The 17,215-nt window shown below is 47.4% G+C and overlaps 1 protein-coding gene across 1 annotated transcript in view; it reads left to right on the forward strand.

Annotated features, from left to right (window-relative positions):
* The window catches only part of STK26 (serine/threonine kinase 26), a 30,548-nt gene extending 13,881 nt beyond the window's left edge, over nt 1–16,667 (forward strand). Inside the window, exons 3-12 of the mRNA XM_087728201.1 lie at nt 162–392; nt 2,379–2,435; nt 5,321–5,429; nt 5,532–5,689; nt 8,530–8,715; nt 11,333–11,481; nt 11,678–11,771; nt 12,991–13,053; nt 13,699–13,835; nt 14,852–16,667. Coding sequence (XP_087584327.1) covers nt 162–392; nt 2,379–2,435; nt 5,321–5,429; nt 5,532–5,689; nt 8,530–8,715; nt 11,333–11,481; nt 11,678–11,771; nt 12,991–13,053; nt 13,699–13,835; nt 14,852–14,873 — 1,206 coding nt within the window. The 3' untranslated portion in view covers nt 14,874–16,667. The remainder of the gene's footprint in view (nt 1–161; nt 393–2,378; nt 2,436–5,320; nt 5,430–5,531; nt 5,690–8,529; nt 8,716–11,332; nt 11,482–11,677; nt 11,772–12,990; nt 13,054–13,698; nt 13,836–14,851) is intronic.
* The last annotated feature ends 548 nt before the right edge of the window (nt 16,668–17,215 follow it).

Here is a 17,215-nt window from a genome sequence, read left to right on the forward strand (position 1 = left end):
GCTATTTTGACGAGCGCGGTTTTGTCGTGCCACGCCCTGGCATATGAGAAGGAAAAAATAAAGCCTTTTGCAAAAAAAAACCCCACCCACCCATTATTTCTGGCGACCCCACCGTTGGACCCCCTCGGCCGAGCTCCGATGTCCTCTTGGCTCCCCTACAGAACCACCGCGCAGATCCCGAGGGGCTTTTCACCAAGCTGGAGCGCATCGGGAAAGGCTCCTTCGGAGAAGTCTTCAAAGGCATCGATAACCGGACGCAGCATGTGGTGGCCATTAAAATCATCGACCTGGAAGAAGCCGAGGATGAGATCGAGGACATCCAGCAGGAGATCACGGTGCTCAGCCAATGCGACAGCCCTTACGTCACCAAATACTACGGCTCCTACTTGAAGGTAAGAGGGGGGCCTTCGCGCCGGGCTCCCAACTGGGACGTGGGTGGTTCTGCAGAGAGGGGCCGAGTTGGGGTGTCCAGGAGCCATGGAGATGGTTGGGGGGACATGGCGCGACCCATTTTACCTTGCCTGGGTTTGGAGGGAGCATGAATGCTTTACCTTTGGACTTGGAAGGGGCAGCAAACTTTTTCTGTCCGCACCTGGAATCGGCTCCCCCTGTTTTATTCCAGGTATGGGCCAAGCATCCTTCGGTTTCAGTTCAGAGGCGACCCTGTACGGCAGTGGTTCCCAAACTTGGCAACTTTAAGACTTGTGGACTTCAACTCCCAGAATTCTCCAGCCAGCAGAACCAGCTCTGCTGGCTGGAGAATTCTGGGAGTTGAAGTCCACAAGTCTTAAAGTTGCCAAGTTTGGGAACCACTGCTGTACGGAACAGTTTATTGTATTTTTCAGAGTATAAGACGCACCTTTTTCCCCTCAGAGGCTGAAAATCTGGGTGCGTCTTATACACACGTCTTATACACTGAACACAGCATTTTTTTGCCTCCCGAAACCCCTCCTCCTTCATCAAAATGGCCGTGCAGAGCCTTTAGGAGGCTTCCAGAGTGCTCCCGTGGGCTGGGGAGGGCAGAAATGAGCTGAAAAAACGGGTCGTTTTTGGCAGGTCTGCAGAGTGCAAAAAACTTTTTTTTTTTTATTTGCCTCTTCAAAATCTTGGTGCGTCTTATACTCTGAAAAATACGGTATGTATGAAGTTCTACTCTAGGCTATGACAGTGTCCAGATTCCATAGAGTTTTAATTCTATCAGATTATCAGAGTTGGAAGGGACCTTGTAGGTCATCCAGTCCAACCCCCCGCCCAAGCAGGAAACCCTACACCATTTCTGACAGATGGCAGTCCAGTCCCTTCTTGAAAGCCTCCAGGGATGAAGCTCCCACAACTTCTGAAGGCAACTTCTGTTGATGGCTCTCACTGTCAGAAAATTCCTCCTTATTTCCAGGTTGAATCTCTCCTTGGTCGGTTTCCGTCCATTATTTCCTTGTCTGTCCTTCGGGTGCTTTGGGAAATAGTTTGACCCCCCCTCCTCTCTGTGGCAGCCCCTCAAATCTTGGAAGACTGCTATCCTGTCTCCCCTGGTCCTTCTCTTCACTAGACTAGCCAGGCCCAGTTCCTGCAACCGTTCATCATCGTATGTTTTAGCCTCCAGTCCCCAAATCATCTTTGTTGCTCTTCACTGCACTCTTTTCAGAGTCTCCATGTCTTTTTTATTGGAATTACAATACAAAGAGTTTTTCTTTAACACCCAAGTTGTGTCATAGTCCCCCAAAAGGATGATCAGAATTGCCTCTGGTTTCTGCTGTGAATTCAAGGCCGAAAGAGTCGGGAGGGGGACCAATTCCTGCACCTTTTCTGACTAACGTAACATGATTCAGAGGCTTCTGAACAAAGCACAGACTTAACACATCGCTGCTCCCCCAAAGACCAAACAGGCCCTCCCTTCCACGTACCTGCGTTAAACGTCCTCGGCCCGTAACGGTTCGCCAAGCGGCTCCTTGGATGCCAAGGGGGCGGAAGATCCACACCCAGTTACGGTTTATCCTGGCAAATTCTCAGAGACATTTTCTCAGCCTCCCTGTTCCCGCCAAGGGCGCCTGTGTAACCACAGCGGTGTGAAAGAACCAGCTGTTTGTTTTCCCAGTTTTCTCTGCTAGCCCCATGTGGAGCGTTAGAGAAGGTGCCAGAAGTAGCACCACAGATACCTGATCTGTCCGTTTCCAACTTCTTGAGAGGGTCAATGCCCTGTGTGTTTGCCTAACAAAGCTAGCTCTGTTCAGAAGTGCTGTTTCCAAATAGTATATTGCAATTATAGCCCCCACCCCAACTAAAAAAAAAATCAAGGGGTTCCTGCCCCCTTTCCCCACATTCCCCTATCCGCAGAAATCAGGAGGAAAACCGCTAACTTTTTACCCACATTCCCTTTTTAGGGCACAAAGTTGTGGATAATAATGGAATATTTAGGTGGTGGATCGGCCCTGGATTTGGTAAGTATTTGTGTCACTTTATCACCTTGGTTGATTCGTATTGTAAGCGATTGAAATGGATGGTGCCATTTCATGATTCTAGAAATGCTAGTCAGGGACTCTAAAATGTTTTGAGTCAAGAGGTCATTTCCAGATGTGTGCAGCCCTAAAAGATACTCCCGATTATTTGCACATAGTCCCAAAGTTTGCATTTTGGAAACACCTGGTGTGTTTTTTATTTTTAAAGCTCTGTTAATGGTGAATTAAGGGACGCGGCGGCTCAGTGGCTAAGACGCTGAGCTTGTCGATTCGAAAGGTCGGCAGTTCGAATCCCTAGCGCCGCGTAACGGAGTGAGTTCCCGTGACTTGTCCCAGCTTCTGCCAGCCTAGCAGTTCGAAAGCACGTAAAAATTCAAGTAGAAAAATAGGGACCACCTTTGGTGGGAAGGTAACAGTGTTCCATGCGCCTTTGAGCCGAGGTGGCGCAGTGGTTAGGGTGCAGTACTGCAGGCCACTTCAGCTGACTGTTATCTGCAGTTCAGCGCTTCAAATCTCACCGGCTCAAGGTTGACTCAGCCTTCCATCCTTCCGAGGTGGGTGAAATGAGGACCCAGACTGTGGGGGGCGATATGCTGACTCTGTAAACCGCTTAGAGAGGGCTGAAAGCCCTATGAAGCGGTATATAAGTCTATCTGCTATCTGCTTTGGCATTGAGTCATGCCGGCCACATGACCACGGAGACATCTTCGGACAGCGCTGGCTCTTCGGCTTTGAAACAGAGATGAGCACCGCCCCCTAGAATCAGGAATGACTAGCACATCTGTGCGAGGGGAACCTTTACCTAATGATGGATTGCAGCAGCCCGCGATTATCTGCAGTCGTCTGCCACTTTCTACAGATTGCAATACTTTTCAACGGCTGCGGTCCATCACAAAGGCTCGTGGGCAAGAAAGGTTCACCTCTTGGCAGCAACAAATAAGTGTCCTCCTTCCTGTCTGCCACCGAGGAGGCTCGAGAGGGTGTGAAACTTGACCGAGCTGCCTTGACTTCAGGACTTGGGCAGGGACGGGAATTCCATCGCCCGACTGAAACATGTTTTCTATTAGCACAGATTTTTCCCGCAGGAGCCTCCAGTTGACCCAGGGACTTCAGTGCGTTCCTTCGGGTCCGGTGGCCGAGGGACAGAACTGCTTGCGTCCCTCCTCTTCCTCGGGCTGTAAATAAACTTTTGCTAGAAGAAAAAGCCTGTTGCTTGACCTTTTTGTTTTAGCAAAAGGAAACCTTGCAGTTATGAAAACTACCCGTCGCCGTTAATAAATTGAAAGGCGGACTTTAAAAAAAATAATAATTAAAAATCAGCTTTCCACAGACAGAGATGCTTCTGTTGGAAGGCGAACCGGAGAGTTTGCTGTGGGAGCAAACACAGCTATTATTGAGGGGCTCAAACTGCTGGCTTTTCCATTTTGGGTTCCTGTGAATTTTAAAGCCTGAAAGGACGTATTGCTTACGACAGAGGCGTCCTTCATGGTGGGTGCAGCTTAGGAGGGGGCGAGAAAGCAGAGAGCCCGAGGGAGCGGCCTAATTTTCCCTTATCCCCCCAGGCAGCTTGACCACAGGGCTCTCTGGGAGACCCACCCTTTTCCTCCAAGATAATTCTGCCACAGTATTTACGCCTAGGCCCTCCACAAATGTCCTCATGGGGGTTTGAAGCCCGCTTTTGTCTCCTCGGATTAATGTCAGCATCTGCTTCAGTTTAACTCTCCGTCTGCAACTCCCTTTGGCCTTGGATGGCTCTCGGTTGTTACCCTGCAAAGCAGAGACCGTTTCACTTAGACTAGAAAAAAAAAACGTTTCTCGGCTCCATTAAGAGAGAGGTGGACTTCAGCTCCTAGAATTCTCCATGCCGGCTAGGGAATTCTGGGAGTTGAAGTCCTCAGGCTGAGAAACATTGAAGGCTAGCAGGAGTCTCCAAGCTTGGCAACTTTTAAGACTTGTGGACTTCAACTCCCAGGATTCCTCAGCCAGCAGGGGGAATTCTGGGAGTTGAAGTCCTCAGGTTGAGAAACATTGAGGGCTAGCAGGAGTCTCCAAGCTTGGCAACTTTTAAGACTTGTGGACTTCAACTCCCAGGATTCCTCAGCCGGCAGGGGGAATTCTGGGAGTTGAAGTCCACATCTCTTGTAGCTGGCGTCCAGAGCGGGTTGAGGAATTCTAGAAGTCCACAAGCCTTAACGCTGTCAAGTTTGGAGAGCCCTGGGCTAGAGGAGCTGATGTCAAGAGAGCAGGAGGTGGTCTTATCTGTAACACCCAAGAATCATTTCTTCTGTGGGCAAGATCCGGTAGAGTAGTCCCCTCAAGTCTGAGGAGGCCTCTTAATGGATTTTGCTTTGTTCCTGGAGCTTCTGATGGGCTTCCTTGCCATGAGAAATTCACCTGGGGACAGGAGTGGTTGCTTGTAGGCAGCTGATTCTCATCTTGAAGTCTGATCAAAGATGGTTTTGTGCCGGCTCCCAAGCCTTGCACACCAATAGTATCTTGAGTTGTCCCCGCTTCGGTGCTTCCACTGATCTCGACACGTTCAGAGGTTTTCTTGGTAACAAATGAAGAGATAAAGAATAAGATATGAGTTGAGGAGAGTAACGGGTTCACAACATCCAGATTTATTTTTGATAATGGCCTAGCTCTCTTTCCAGGTATTTTTTTAATTTAGTGACGTAAAACTTTTGTTGAAGTGCCAACTTTTGTTGAAGAGACGTTGAAACGTCTCTGACGAGACGGAGACAAAGCTTGAATCTCTCTCTTGCGCTAGGACCTTTAAAAAGGGGAGCAAACGGGCGTTTCAGAACCGACACGGGGCCTGGGGTTTCGTTAAAGCTTATAATAAACTCTGGTTATTCCCTCTCGAGCTCCGTGCTGGGCCCTTTGACGAATTCCAGATCGCTACGATGCTCAAGGAGATCCTGAAGGGGTTGGACTACCTGCACTCGGAGAAGAAAATCCACAGAGACATCAAAGGTGCGTAGAAAGAGGGAGGGAGGAATCGCCCCCCCCCCCTTCGGACCACAGCGTCCCTTCTCTGGTTAAATGAAGTTTTCCTTCTCTTGTCCTCCCGGCCAGCTGCCAACGTGTTGCTGTCTGAACAAGGAGATGTGAAGCTTGCAGATTTTGGGGTTGCTGGACAACTGACCGATACTCAAATTAAGAGGAACACCTTCGTAGGGACGCCTTTCTGGATGGCCCCCGAAGTCATACAGCAGTCGGCCTACGACTCAAAAGTAAGATCCTTAGTAGGCCTCGGACGGCCTCTTTAATTTATGTAAGAACGTTGGAGTAGCTGGTTACCATCCAGAATTGCAGCTCATTGTGTAGTGGGATTTTTTAAAATACAGCTAGTCCTCGACTTACAACAGTCCGTTTAGTGACTGTTCAAAGTTACAACGCGGTGTAAAGTTACAACATGGTGTAAAGTTACAACGCAGTGTAAAGTTACAACACGGTGTAAAGTTACAACACGGTGTAAAGTTACAACGCTGTGAAAAAAGTGCCCGTTTTTCCCACTTACGACCTTTGTAACATCCCCAGGATGTTGTGATCAAAATTCAGATGCTTGGCAACTGGTTCAGACTTAGGCAGCGTCCCAGGGTTACGTGATCCCCTCTTACGACCTCCCGGCAAGCGAATTCAATGGGGAAATCCAGATTCACTTAACATATAAGTATTCCTAACTTATCAACCGCAGTGATTCACTGAACGATCGTGGCAGGAAAGGCTGTAAAATTGAGCAGAGCTCACTTAACGCGTGTCTCACTTAACAACAGAAAATCTTGGCTCAGTTGTGCTCGAGGCCTGCCCGTATATGTCTTAAGTCTTCAAGGGGAAATTACCAGTCCCTAACGGTCAGGGGTGGGTGGGGGAGGGCAGCAAATAATATTAATATACGAGTAATAAATAAATAGTTGATGGGACTGAATAAGAGGGCCAAGGAAGGCGTGACCCGTCAAAACCGCGCTCGACTAAGCCGCGCCCGATTAAACCGCGTCACTGACGTCATCAACAGGGCGACAACAGCCAGCGCGGAGAAAGAAGGGCCCTTTAAATAGCGCTTTGAAAGCAAGCCGATTCAACTTAAGGTAAGGTTAAGGGTTAGGGTTAGGGTTAGGTTTAGGGTTAGGTTAAGGGTTAGGGTTAGGGTTAGGTTAAGGGTTAGGATTAGGTTTAGGTTAAGGGTTGGGTTTAGGGTTAGGTTTAGGATTAGGTTTATGGGGGTTAGGTTTAGGTTTAAGAGTTAATTTTAGGTTTAGGGTTTACAGTGTGCTTCTGTCTCCGCGCTGTTGTCGCCCTGTTGATGACGTCAGCGACGCGGTTTAGTCGGGCGCGGTTTTGTGGTGGAACCCAAGGAAGTCTGGATACCTGTTCCACCTTCTGACTTTTGTCTCTCAGGGAGGTTCAGCTTTTTCTCTCTCTTTTTTTGCCGTTCACGCCTTAAAAGCTTTTAGGTGAAAAACTCTTGGCGCTTCTCCAGAAAAGACAAGCCAGTGCGGAGCCCAGAGGACAGTCTGCTGCTTAAACACACAGACATTCTCCCCACGTAGTGAGTGAGCCACTCCTCAAAGCCAGATTTTAGCTAATTTCCGTGCAAACCCACAGAATTAAAGTGTAGGATTCACCTTCCCGCTGTTAGCGCAGGTCGCATTGTCCAATTGAACGTCAATGTATTGCTATGAGAAAACGTCGTTGAGTTTGGCAAACCCCTGCTGAAGTGTCCTTGGCTCTCATGCTCATCTTCTCGATGTCCGGAGCCTACATTCCACCTCCCGCTTCCCTGCCCTCTGATTCTTCGGCAAGCGGAAAGAAGCGACAATCGTCGCCACAACATAAGCGTGCTTCAAACTTGATAGTCCATCTTCCAGGCTTCCTGTTGACCTTAGTTTCAGACACACACACACACACACACCGGGACCCATCAGGTCGGTTTGTTCTTCCCCAGGAGCAAACGTATCCGCAGTTTATCATAAGCCCGACTGCCCAGGTTATAAAAACAAAAGGGTGTTTGCACATTGTGTGTAGTAGTTTAAAGGTGCTCCCGGAAACCCGGAAGAGCATCGACCCGCGTCACGTAATTCAAAGTTTGTGCTTTGAGGGAGGGTGGGGGGGACTCTCGACCTCATTCAAAATAGCCGGCCAGATACCGTATATACTCGAGTATAGGCCGACCCGAATATAAGCCGAGGCACCTAATTTTACCACAAAAAACTGGAAAAGTTATTGACTCGAGTATAAGCCTAGGGTGGGAAATGCAGCAGCTACCGGTAAATTTCAAAAATAAAAATAGATACCAATAATGTTTTTGAATATTTATTTCAAAGAAAAACAGTAAACTAGCAGTGTGTTCAATGAAATACTTCACTCACCTCATGATGCTGATGTCCCGCTGTGATGATGATGTCCCGTGCAGCCGCGGGAGCGATGTCCCGCCTCCTATGACACACGGCACAGTGATTCCTATCATTGGATCACTGTACCAGAGGAGGTGGGACATCGCTATGTGGCTGCTTGCCATAACAAGGAGGAGGTGGGACATCGTTGCAGAGCGGCAGGAGGGGGAGGAAGGGGAATCGTAAGATAGCCCTGCATTACATTAGAACGTGAGGAGGGGGGATGGTGCGGTGCGCGCTGCGCGGCAAACTGACACAGAGGGAGGGGAAACTCACAGGGGCACTGGGCCATTCACGAGTGTCACCCAGCGGCATGGCCCCGCCCCTTTTTCTCCTCCATTTCGGGCAAATTTTTCACTGACTCGAGTATAAGCCGAGGCGGCTTTTTTCAGCCCAAAAAGTGGGCTGAAAAACTAGGCTTATACTCGAGTATATACAGTAAATAGCTAAGTATAAATAAATATAGAATTGTACATAAAAATGGATAACGAATAAGGAGAACATGAATGTAAGATAGAAAGGTATAGAAAGGGAAAACACTAACTGTAAAGAAACCGATACGGAGCTGCTGTATGATATACGACGGAACTTCTTGTTCCTATGTTGCCTTAAGCCACGTGTTTGTTTTTTGTTGATGTGTTTATGTCTTTAAAATAAAAACTTATCCTCTTCCCTTGCAGGCTGATATCTGGTCTCTTGGGATCACCGCCATTGAACTCGCCAAAGGAGAACCTCCGAATTCCGACATGCACCCGATGAGAGTCCTTTTCCTCATCCCTAAAAACAACCCCCCCACCCTCGCCGGGGAATTCAGCAAACCCTTCAAAGAGTTTATCGACGCCTGTCTGAACAAGGACCCGACGTTTGTGAGTGTGTTTTTGGCTATTCCCTGGCCCCTGCGTCCAGGTGGCGGGGTGGGAGAGGTTCCATCTTGTGGGGATCTTCTTCTTGGGGGCTAAATGTATCACGATGCGTCGTCGTGATTTCGAAGGCTGCCGTCTTCTCTGCACCCAAAACGCAGCCGGATAAACCTTTCAAGCATTTTGTTGTGTTTTTTTCTGTGGCTTGGCCGAGGATTGTTTCGAGCCGCACAGGATGTTTGGAGCACGCCGAAGAGTGAATCAGATGAATTGGTTGGAGCTTAATTCTGAGTCAGATTCCAGATGAGACGTGTAATGAAAGTTTCACAAGGGAGTGTGGTTGGATTGGCAAAGTTCCCGACTCTCTCGGGAGTTAATGGAGGTGGACGGTTGTGACCGACGCTTAGAAAACATCTGTTGACCCACGGAGGCCGGCGAAAGAACATTAAAACGTTTAGTCTAATCGTTGCTCTTGGCGAAGTTACTGTTCGGGCCAATGAAGGTTTGGGTCATTGCTCTGGAGTCCACGAAGAGTAGATTTGTTTAGATCTCTGCGGATTCACTGTTAGGATCTCAACTTCCAGAATGGTGGTTAGCATCAAGGTTTTAATTTTTTTTTATTTAAAAAAGCAGATTTTTAATTGTTTTTTTCCCCCTCTACAACATCTTATAATCATCACATTAACATTGTTCTGTCATCATACCTGTATAGATCAATCTTATATCGCTTCTGTATTTATATACATTCACCTACAATTCTATAGCTTTCTCTATTGTTTCTCGGCTGAATTAACTTTATTCCTATTAAAATGTTTTTATTTTCCATTTTTCATTTTCATACAGTCACATATATACTGTGCATAGCCGGGGCCATACAACATTAAACAATAATCACAGCAGTTCCTCTTGTCAACAATACCCCCCAAAATAGAAACCCAATATACCTCTTCCACTCTCCCTACACCTCTTTCTTCCGCCCCCCTCCAACTTTCTATCTTCCCTCCATCATTCCCCTCTACCCTACTTCCCCTCCCCCTCTACCTCTCCTCTCTCCCAGTCTACTCCCTCCCTTCCTTCTCACCCTCCCTCCCATCCTCTCTCCCGCCCGTTCTACCCCTCTTTCTTCTATCCCACTCCCACTGAATTAACTTTATTCCTGTTATGCAACCATTTTATACCAGTTATCCCAAATTTCATAGTATTCAGACTCTTCTTTGTCCTTGAATCTTGATGTTAACTTGTCCATTTCTGCACAATCTGAAACGTTTTAATTTTTTTTTTTTAATATTATTTGGAACGCTGAATGAATTTCACAGAATGAAAGGTAAATCAATAATAAACAAAAGCAAGAAAAGGCGAGGTGGACTTATAAGATGAGGATTGAACCGGAAGCGGTATGGGACAATTTGCCACAGCCGACTCCCCAAGGAAGGGCCAACTCGCTGTGGGACAATTCAACACTTTCAATTTAATTATTTAAAATAATTAAAACGTTATTTTAACTTTTGTCATCCACATTTCATTTATTCCCTCCTTTGGCATTCTTTCTTTAACTATTCTATTCTACTGTGGCTTCGATATTAGTGTAACTCTTGTTCTACGATGAGTTGGCCATTGTAGGTTGTCGTAGGCTCTCCCCAATGGTATGTCTTGACTGGGTTCTGGAAAAGCTCTTCTTGAGAGGAAGGCCTTTTCCCACCCCTGAGCTTTCCTCCCATGGTGGTTGAGAATTTGATCAGCAGGTCTTAGCGGAAGCAGGCCATCCTTTCGATCTCCTGCCCTCGTCCACCTAGCAATAGCAATAGCAGTTCAGCCCTCTCTAAGCGGTTTACAGTCAGCATATCGCCCCCAACAATCCGGGTCCTCATTTCACCCACCTCGGAAGGATGGAAGGTTGAGTCAACCTTTGAGCCAGTGAGATTAGAACCGCTGAACTGCAGCTTAGCAGTCAGCTGAAGTGGCCTGCAGTACTGCACTCTAACCACTGCGCCACCTCGGCTCTATCTATCTCTCTAGAAGATAGATAGATAGATAGATAGATAAGATAGAAGAGATAGATAGATAGATACAGTAGATAGATACAGTAGATAGATAGATAGATAGATAGATAGATAGATAGATAGATAGATAGATAGATAAGATAGAAGAGATAGATAGATAGATAGATAGATAGATAAGATAGAAGAGATAGATAGATACAGTAGATAGATACAGTAGATAGATAGATAGATAGATAGATGATAGATAGATAGATAGATAGATAGATAGATAGATAGATAGATAGATAGATAGATAGATAGATAGCAATAGCAATAGCAATAGCAATAGCAATAGCAGTTAGACTTATATACCGCTTCATAGGGCTTTCAGCCCTCTCTAAGCGGTTTACAGAGTCAGCATATCGCCCCCAACAACAATCCGGGTCCTCATTTCACCCACCTCGGAAGGATGGAAGGCTGAGTCAACCTTGAGCCGGTGAGATTTGAACCGCCGAACTGCAGCTTAGCAGTCAGCTGAAGTGGCCTGCAGTGCTGCACTCTAACCGCTGCGCCACCTCGGCTCTACACCTCCAGCGCGTTGAGGCTCTTCTGGAAAACGAACCGACGCTTCTTATCTTTCCCAGCGTCCCACAGCCAAGGAGCTGCTGAAGCACAAATTCATCCTGAAAAACGCCAAGAAGACTTCTTACCTGACAGAGCTGATCGACAGGTTCAAGAGGTGGAAAGCCGAAGGCCACAGCAGCGACGAAACGGACTCGGACGGCTCGGATTCGTGAGTCTGGATGGCGGGGAGGCGGGGGGGGGGGGGCGCGAGGACCGAAGGGCCGGCTGCTGGCTCTCCATGCACCCAAAGGCGGTCCAGATCGGGAGGGCCTTGAGCCCCCTTGCGAACGTGTTTTTAACAAGCTCACCTAGCCTGCTTCTCTGATTGATGGGTTGATTTTGCCTCCTCCCCCTTTGCCTTTTAGCGAGTCTAGCAACAAGGAGAATAATTCCCATCCCGAGTGGAGTTTTACTACCGTGCGGAAAAAGCCGGACGCCAAGAAAGTGCAGAACGGAACGGTAAGTTTAGCCAGCATATTTATCACTTCCCCAAAAGGGATTTATTTATTATTACTATTATTATTGTACAATTGTATCACAGCGGCCAGTTGTTTCGCCGGATTTGGCATTGGTTACTAGTCGGGCCCCACCCAGGGGCCTAGGACGTCGTAACGTATTTTCGTAATATGCGTGCAGATCCAAGCAGTGCGGCTTTTTGCCTTTGACTGATGGTGATTTTGTCAATTTTTAACTGTTTTAAATGTAATTCCAGTGCTTTTGGAATAGCACCCAGTGTGCCAATTACCACTGGAATCACCACTGCTGGTTTGTGCCATAGTCGTTGAATTTCGATTTTTAAGTCCTGGTATCTTGCGATTTTTTCATGTTCCTTCTCGGCGACCCTGCTATCACCTGGTATTGCGATGTCTATGATTGTGACCTTATTTTTCTCAACCAGTGTGATGTCTGGTGTATTATGCGCCAGTATTTTGTCGGTTATTATTATTATTATTATTATTATTATTATTATTATTATTATTTATTTATTTGTCTTGTATGCCGCCCACTCCCGGAGGACTCCGGGCGGCTCACAAAAGACAAGGGAAACGGGGGAACGAGACAAAGACAACATATTAGAAAACAAAACCAACATTCACAATTTCTGTGGAGGTAGATGCTTCTCAGCTCCCCTCAGCCTGCTGGAACAGCCAGGACTTGGTGGCTTTGCGGAAGGCCGGGAGGGTAGTAAGGGTCCGGATCTCAACAGGGAGCTCGTTCCAGAGGGCCAGAGCTGCAACAGAGAAGGCTCTCCCCCGGGGAGTCGCCAGCCGACATTGGCTGGCAGATGGAATCCGGAGGAGACCCAACCTGTGCGATCTAATTGGTCTGAGAGAGATTTGACTTTTATTAGATGAGACAACAAGCCTTTGAGGTTTATTCATTGCATATCGTCAGTTATACATCTCCAAATTATCCGTTCCCCGGGTCAAAGGTTATCTCTAAAAGAAAGAAAACCTTAAAACCATGCCACCACCATTCCCATTAAGAGATCCCCAAATTGAGAGGGCACTTTGCCAGTCGTTTGTGGGCAAGACATCTCCAAATTGAACAGGCTACTTTCCCACCTGGAATTACCAGCTGGCTAGATCCTGCCTGCGATGCTTCGGACTTAACGATGTCTCGAGGTTTCAGGGCGCTTCAAATGCTGTGTCTGAAAACATCCCTCCTGACTCTCTAGGACCAAGATCTCCTGAAAACCTTGGGCTGTTTAACCCTGATCATCAATCCCGTGTTTGCAGAGGTGAGTGTTGTGGCCAGCAGAGCTGGCAGCCGATTCAGACAGTGAGGAGGGTTGGGGAGGAACCTGGGCCAGTCCTGGAGTCTGGAGAAGGCTCCGATGAGGGCTCTGTGTCGGAGGCAGAGCGGGGGCCAGGGCCATCTGCCAGTTATCAGCTGCCTTCAGAGTCGGACAGCAGTGAGGCAGACGAACAGCTGGAGCCTGTTCCCAGTGTGTACATGCACAGAGTTGCCAGACGAAGGGAACAGCTAAAGAACGGGTCTACTTGGGAATAAGGTCACGGGGACGATGAATGGCCCCTCCCAGAGGGAATAAAAGAGGAGCGAAAGGGGAGTGGAGTTTGCAGGAGACAGTTAGTTCGCTTTATCCGTTCGTGTCTCCGAGACTCCTTGCCAAGTTCTGCAGATATCGTCCTGGCAGCTCTCCAAGCCAGATAAGGTCTGTGACTGTAAATCCTCCCTTGAAAGACTTTGCTGGATGTGAATGAGCAGAATTCAGTCAATTAATAATAGGGGTTCTTGTCGGGACAAGGAGTTTGCTTCAGGCTCTCGGGAAGCCCCGGTCAGAATAGTGAGTCTCTTGACCCCTTCGGGCCCTGCATGGCTGCCACTGAAGCCCCTCACCCAGCTCTCTTTGCCCCCTGCTCAGCTGAAGCAGCAAGACTCCAACAACGCCAGCAAGAGGCGGGCCATTGAAGAGCTGGAGAAGAGCATCAGCCTGGCAGAAGCCGCCAGCCCCGGGATCACCGACAAGATGGTGAAGAAGCTGATGGAGAAATTCCAGAAGTAAGATTTGGGAGGAGCATGATTTGGGTTGGTGGTCCTTGACTCACGACCAGAATTGAAGCCCTGGATTTCCGTTCCTGAGCCAGAATAGCCGCCTTGTGCCATGTTACAGCCTGCCTTGCCGCGGTTGTTAAGCGAATCAATGCAGCTGTTAAATTAGTCACCCAGTTGTTAAGCGAATCTGGTTTTGCTTGTCAGAAAGGTCGCAAAAAAGGGAATCATGTGACCCCCCCCCTGGGACACTGCGACCGTCATAAATATGAGCCGGTTGCCAAGTGTCTGAATTTCGACCCCGGGGGATGCAACAGTGTGAAAAATACTCTTCGGTCCCTTTTTTTCCCCCCAGTGCTGCCGTAACTTTGAAGGGTCTTTCTTTTCTTTTTTCTTTCCCCCGAATTACTTGCGTTGGGATTATTCTTTATGCTATTTATGTTGTTTGTATGCGTTGTTACGAATTGCACCACTGGGTTCAAACCAAGTTCTTTGTATTTATTTTGTACAATGACAATAAAGGCGACTGTATTTTTCGGAGTATAAGACGCACCAAGATTTTGAAGGGGCAAATTTTTGTTTTTAAAAAAAAGTGTATGCACTCTGCAGACTTCCCCAAAAACGGCCCGTTTTTCATGAAAACGGGCCTTTTTTTTGTCAAAAAAACGGCCGTGCGTAGCCTTTAGGATGCTTCCAGGGTGCTCCTACGGGTTGGGGGGGCAAAAATGAACGTTCTTTGCTCATTTTTGCCCTCCCCAGCCCCTAGGAGCACTCTGGAAGCATCCTAAAGGCTACGCACGGCCGTTTTTTGCAAAGGGGGCGGGGTTTTGGGAGGGGAAAATGCTGTATTCAGTGTATAAGACGCAGCCAGATTTCTCCCTCTTTTTTGAGGGAAAAAGGTGCGTCTTATACTCTGAAAAATACGGTATTATTATACCTGCATTCGCGGAAGGACACCTCCCCCCGCCCCCCGTAGCTCTGACGCCCTGATGGAACCTCCCCTCCTGGCCTTTCTCTCTCCCCAGGTTCTCTGCCAACGACTCCTGAGGAAGGACACCCGCAGCACCCCCAGGATGCCATCCCGCACGGAGGCCTCTCCTCACCACCCACCAACCTCCCTCCTCTGCCTCGGCTTCTTTTCTTGAGTTCTTGGTGCCTTTCGAGATCATCGCAATAGAATTTTTTGGTGATCGCGGATTCGGATTTAAGGATTGAACTCCACTCTTTTTGTAAATGGCATACGTGCTTTCCTTCCTTCTTTCTTTTTTTCCCCTTTTCCTTCCTTCCTTCCTTCCTTTTTTTCTTTTTGTAAAGAGCGACTTTTAACATTTTAGTTCCCAACTCCTTTAATCCAGCTCAAAACGAGACAAAAACCGTCTGTGCCCTTTGCTTCTAAGAGGCAGCCGGGGGGGCTCACAATTGCCAACCGCCTCGGCCTCCTCCGCAAATCCGGAGCCTTTCCCCCCTCCCCCCCTTTTTAAACTTCGCAGAAAACACATTTGGGTTTGTTTTCTCCTCTGCCTGAATTGCAGGTCTCCTAAAGCCCCCATCCCCACCCCCCCAAAAAAGGCCAGACTCGGCACCTATCTTTGAGGAGCGAAGGCTACGCAGACGCACCTCTCCGCCGGGCCCCATTTGGCCCCGTCGTCTTTCTTTGGGCCCGTGCCGAGTGTGAGGAATTTGGCACCGTGTTTTATTTTATTTGGGGGTGCTGGTGGTGGAGGGTGTCACCTCCGCCTGAAAGCAATACGTCGAAACGGCTTGGCCAGTTGTCCCGTGAACGCCGCGTGCCGTTTCTCCGTAGCCCCTTTTCGTAGAGCAACATATCCCAGCGGCCGCGGGGCAAAAAGGGGGGGGGGTCAGGGGTAAAAAGAAAACCAAGATGGCAGCCCGGGAAGGGGGGTGGGGCACACGCCTCTGAAGCCCGCTCCTCTTTTTTTTTTCCTTGTTTAAAAAAAAAATGCATTGCACACGGAAGGGGTGGGCTGTGGGCTGCGCGTGGACGCGGCCGCCGTTTTCGGTTCCCCCCTCCCCTGAAAGAAACGTTCATCATGGTAAGAAATTTTAAAGCAATATGGTTGAAAGGTTTTTGGGGTGGGGATTGGCAATAACGGACCCCCGTTTGGCCCGAGTCGTTTCTCTTGGGAGTAAAATGGGAGAGAGAGGAGAGCCTGCTCAGCCTTGCCGGTGTCCGAGCAGTACCTGAAATGGTGTCACCAGCGTTTTGTGAGGTTGTGTGTGTGTGTGTGTGTGTTGTTTTTTTTGTAAGATATTGATAGACTTACTTTCTTGAAGTCCTTTTTGTGCATCCACAACAGCCCTTTAATTTCCCCCCTCCCTCCCTTCCTCCCTCCCTCCCCAAAGTGTATTTTTAAATATCTATTTACCAGTTAATATGCAAATAATTGAGTTATAGATATTCTTTCACGGAGAAAGATAAGTACTGTGCAGTACAGAGGTGATTTTTTTTCCCCTTTTTTTTCAGAAAAGGTAGAAGAAATTATAAACTTGCTTTCGATTATATATTTATGGTACTGTTGAGATGAGGTTTTCTCTCTCTCTCTCTCTCTCTCTCTCTCTCTCTCTCTTTTGCCTTTTCAACCCAAGTTTGTATATTATGCTATCGAAGTGTGTTGTATTTCAGTCTCTGGTTGTGGAAGTGTGGGTGTAAATTTATTTTTGATAAAAAGTCTGGATATGTTTAATTTTATAGTTCAGATCTGCACATTTTTTTTTGTTGTTGTTGTTTTTGGTTTTTGCACAAGATTCGTTTTAAAAGGATTTGAAGTGTATCAGCCAAATACGGAACGGAGTTAAATAAGAGTGCAAAAAAACCAGTGATTTTTTCGTTGTTGTTGTGATTAAAAGTTGCCATTACAACCTTTTCTTTGTAAGGAAAAACAAAAAAAGATATAAAGACACTGGCAAGAGAGGGTGGATAGAAATGCCAAGGAGAATTGTTTTCAATGGTGCCTACACTGTAAAAAAACCCCACGAAGAACTTTTAACTCCTTTGTTTTAATTTTAAAGAAATGTTTGTTTTAAAAAAAAATTGTTTCATTGCTATATACCTGAAACACCATTAGAAATTTATATCTGAGGGGGTGGGAGGGTGGGTGGGTGGGAGGGGAGGGGAAACAGTCTGGACATAGTTTTTGAAAACAATAATGTTACGGATCAAATAAAATATTTTTATAAACGCAGAAGCCGTTGTAAATACAGTTTGATGCGAAGCTTTACAAAATAACCCTTATCATTTGAGTTGAGAACGTCGCACTCTTCCCTCCCGGCCTCTTGTTAGTTCTGTAAATCTGTTTATAGATGAAGCTTCTTTCACACTTTTGAGGAAAAGGGGGGGGGGGGCGCAGAAAGTCAAAAGAGTTAAAAGA

The sequence above is a fragment of the Thamnophis sirtalis genome, unplaced genomic scaffold (genome assembly GCF_051295495.1).
Source record: "Thamnophis sirtalis isolate CommonGarterSnake01/CBP01778 unplaced genomic scaffold, rThaSir2_p1.2 scaffold_13, whole genome shotgun sequence".
In the NCBI taxonomy this organism is placed as follows: domain Eukaryota; kingdom Metazoa; phylum Chordata; class Lepidosauria; order Squamata; family Natricidae; genus Thamnophis; species Thamnophis sirtalis.